The 519-nt window shown below is 28.5% G+C and overlaps 1 protein-coding gene across 1 annotated transcript in view; it reads left to right on the forward strand.

Moving 5' to 3' along the window:
* Positions 1–519, forward strand: part of CASD1 (CAS1 domain containing 1) — a 50,401-nt gene that overhangs the window by 26,775 nt on the left and 23,107 nt on the right. The window contains exon 9 of the mRNA XM_025046808.1: positions 43–152. Coding sequence (XP_024902576.1) covers positions 43–152 — 110 coding nt within the window. The remainder of the gene's footprint in view (positions 1–42; positions 153–519) is intronic.

Consider the following 519-nt stretch of genomic DNA (forward strand, 5'->3'; position numbering starts at 1 on the left):
ATTACAAACTTAGATTTTAAAAACCAATATTTATCATGCCAGGATATGGAAGTATGGATATAGAAGAGGACAAGGGAATATTGTGGTTGTACTTCACTAAGTGGACTCGGTTGCTTTTTTTGAAAGAGTTTTGGGGAAGGTCAAAGGGTCTCGTGAAGATTGTTAAAAAGTTGGAAAATAATGATCTGTGAAAAGATGTCATGATTTAGTGTTATTTTGCCTATGTGGGGATAGAGAGATTAGAGGGGCTTCCAATTTTATAATGGCCTTCAAACATGAGATACTATTATCTGTTATAAAATAAAAAATATATAATTATATTAATAAATGCCTATATGCACAAATGTATTTTATATTTATATATTTATACAGTCATATATACATACAAATGAGAACTTACATAATAATGTGAGCACTGTTCACAATATTTTGAATTTCCTATTTTAGCATTGCTGTATTTGCTTAATATTAGTGAAACTCCTTTTTAAGGCATGATTTATTTGAATTAATAAATTCTGT

Source organism: Pteropus alecto, unplaced genomic scaffold (genome assembly GCF_000325575.1).
Source record: "Pteropus alecto unplaced genomic scaffold, ASM32557v1 scaffold21, whole genome shotgun sequence".
NCBI classification, from domain to species: Eukaryota; Metazoa; Chordata; class Mammalia; order Chiroptera; family Pteropodidae; genus Pteropus; species Pteropus alecto.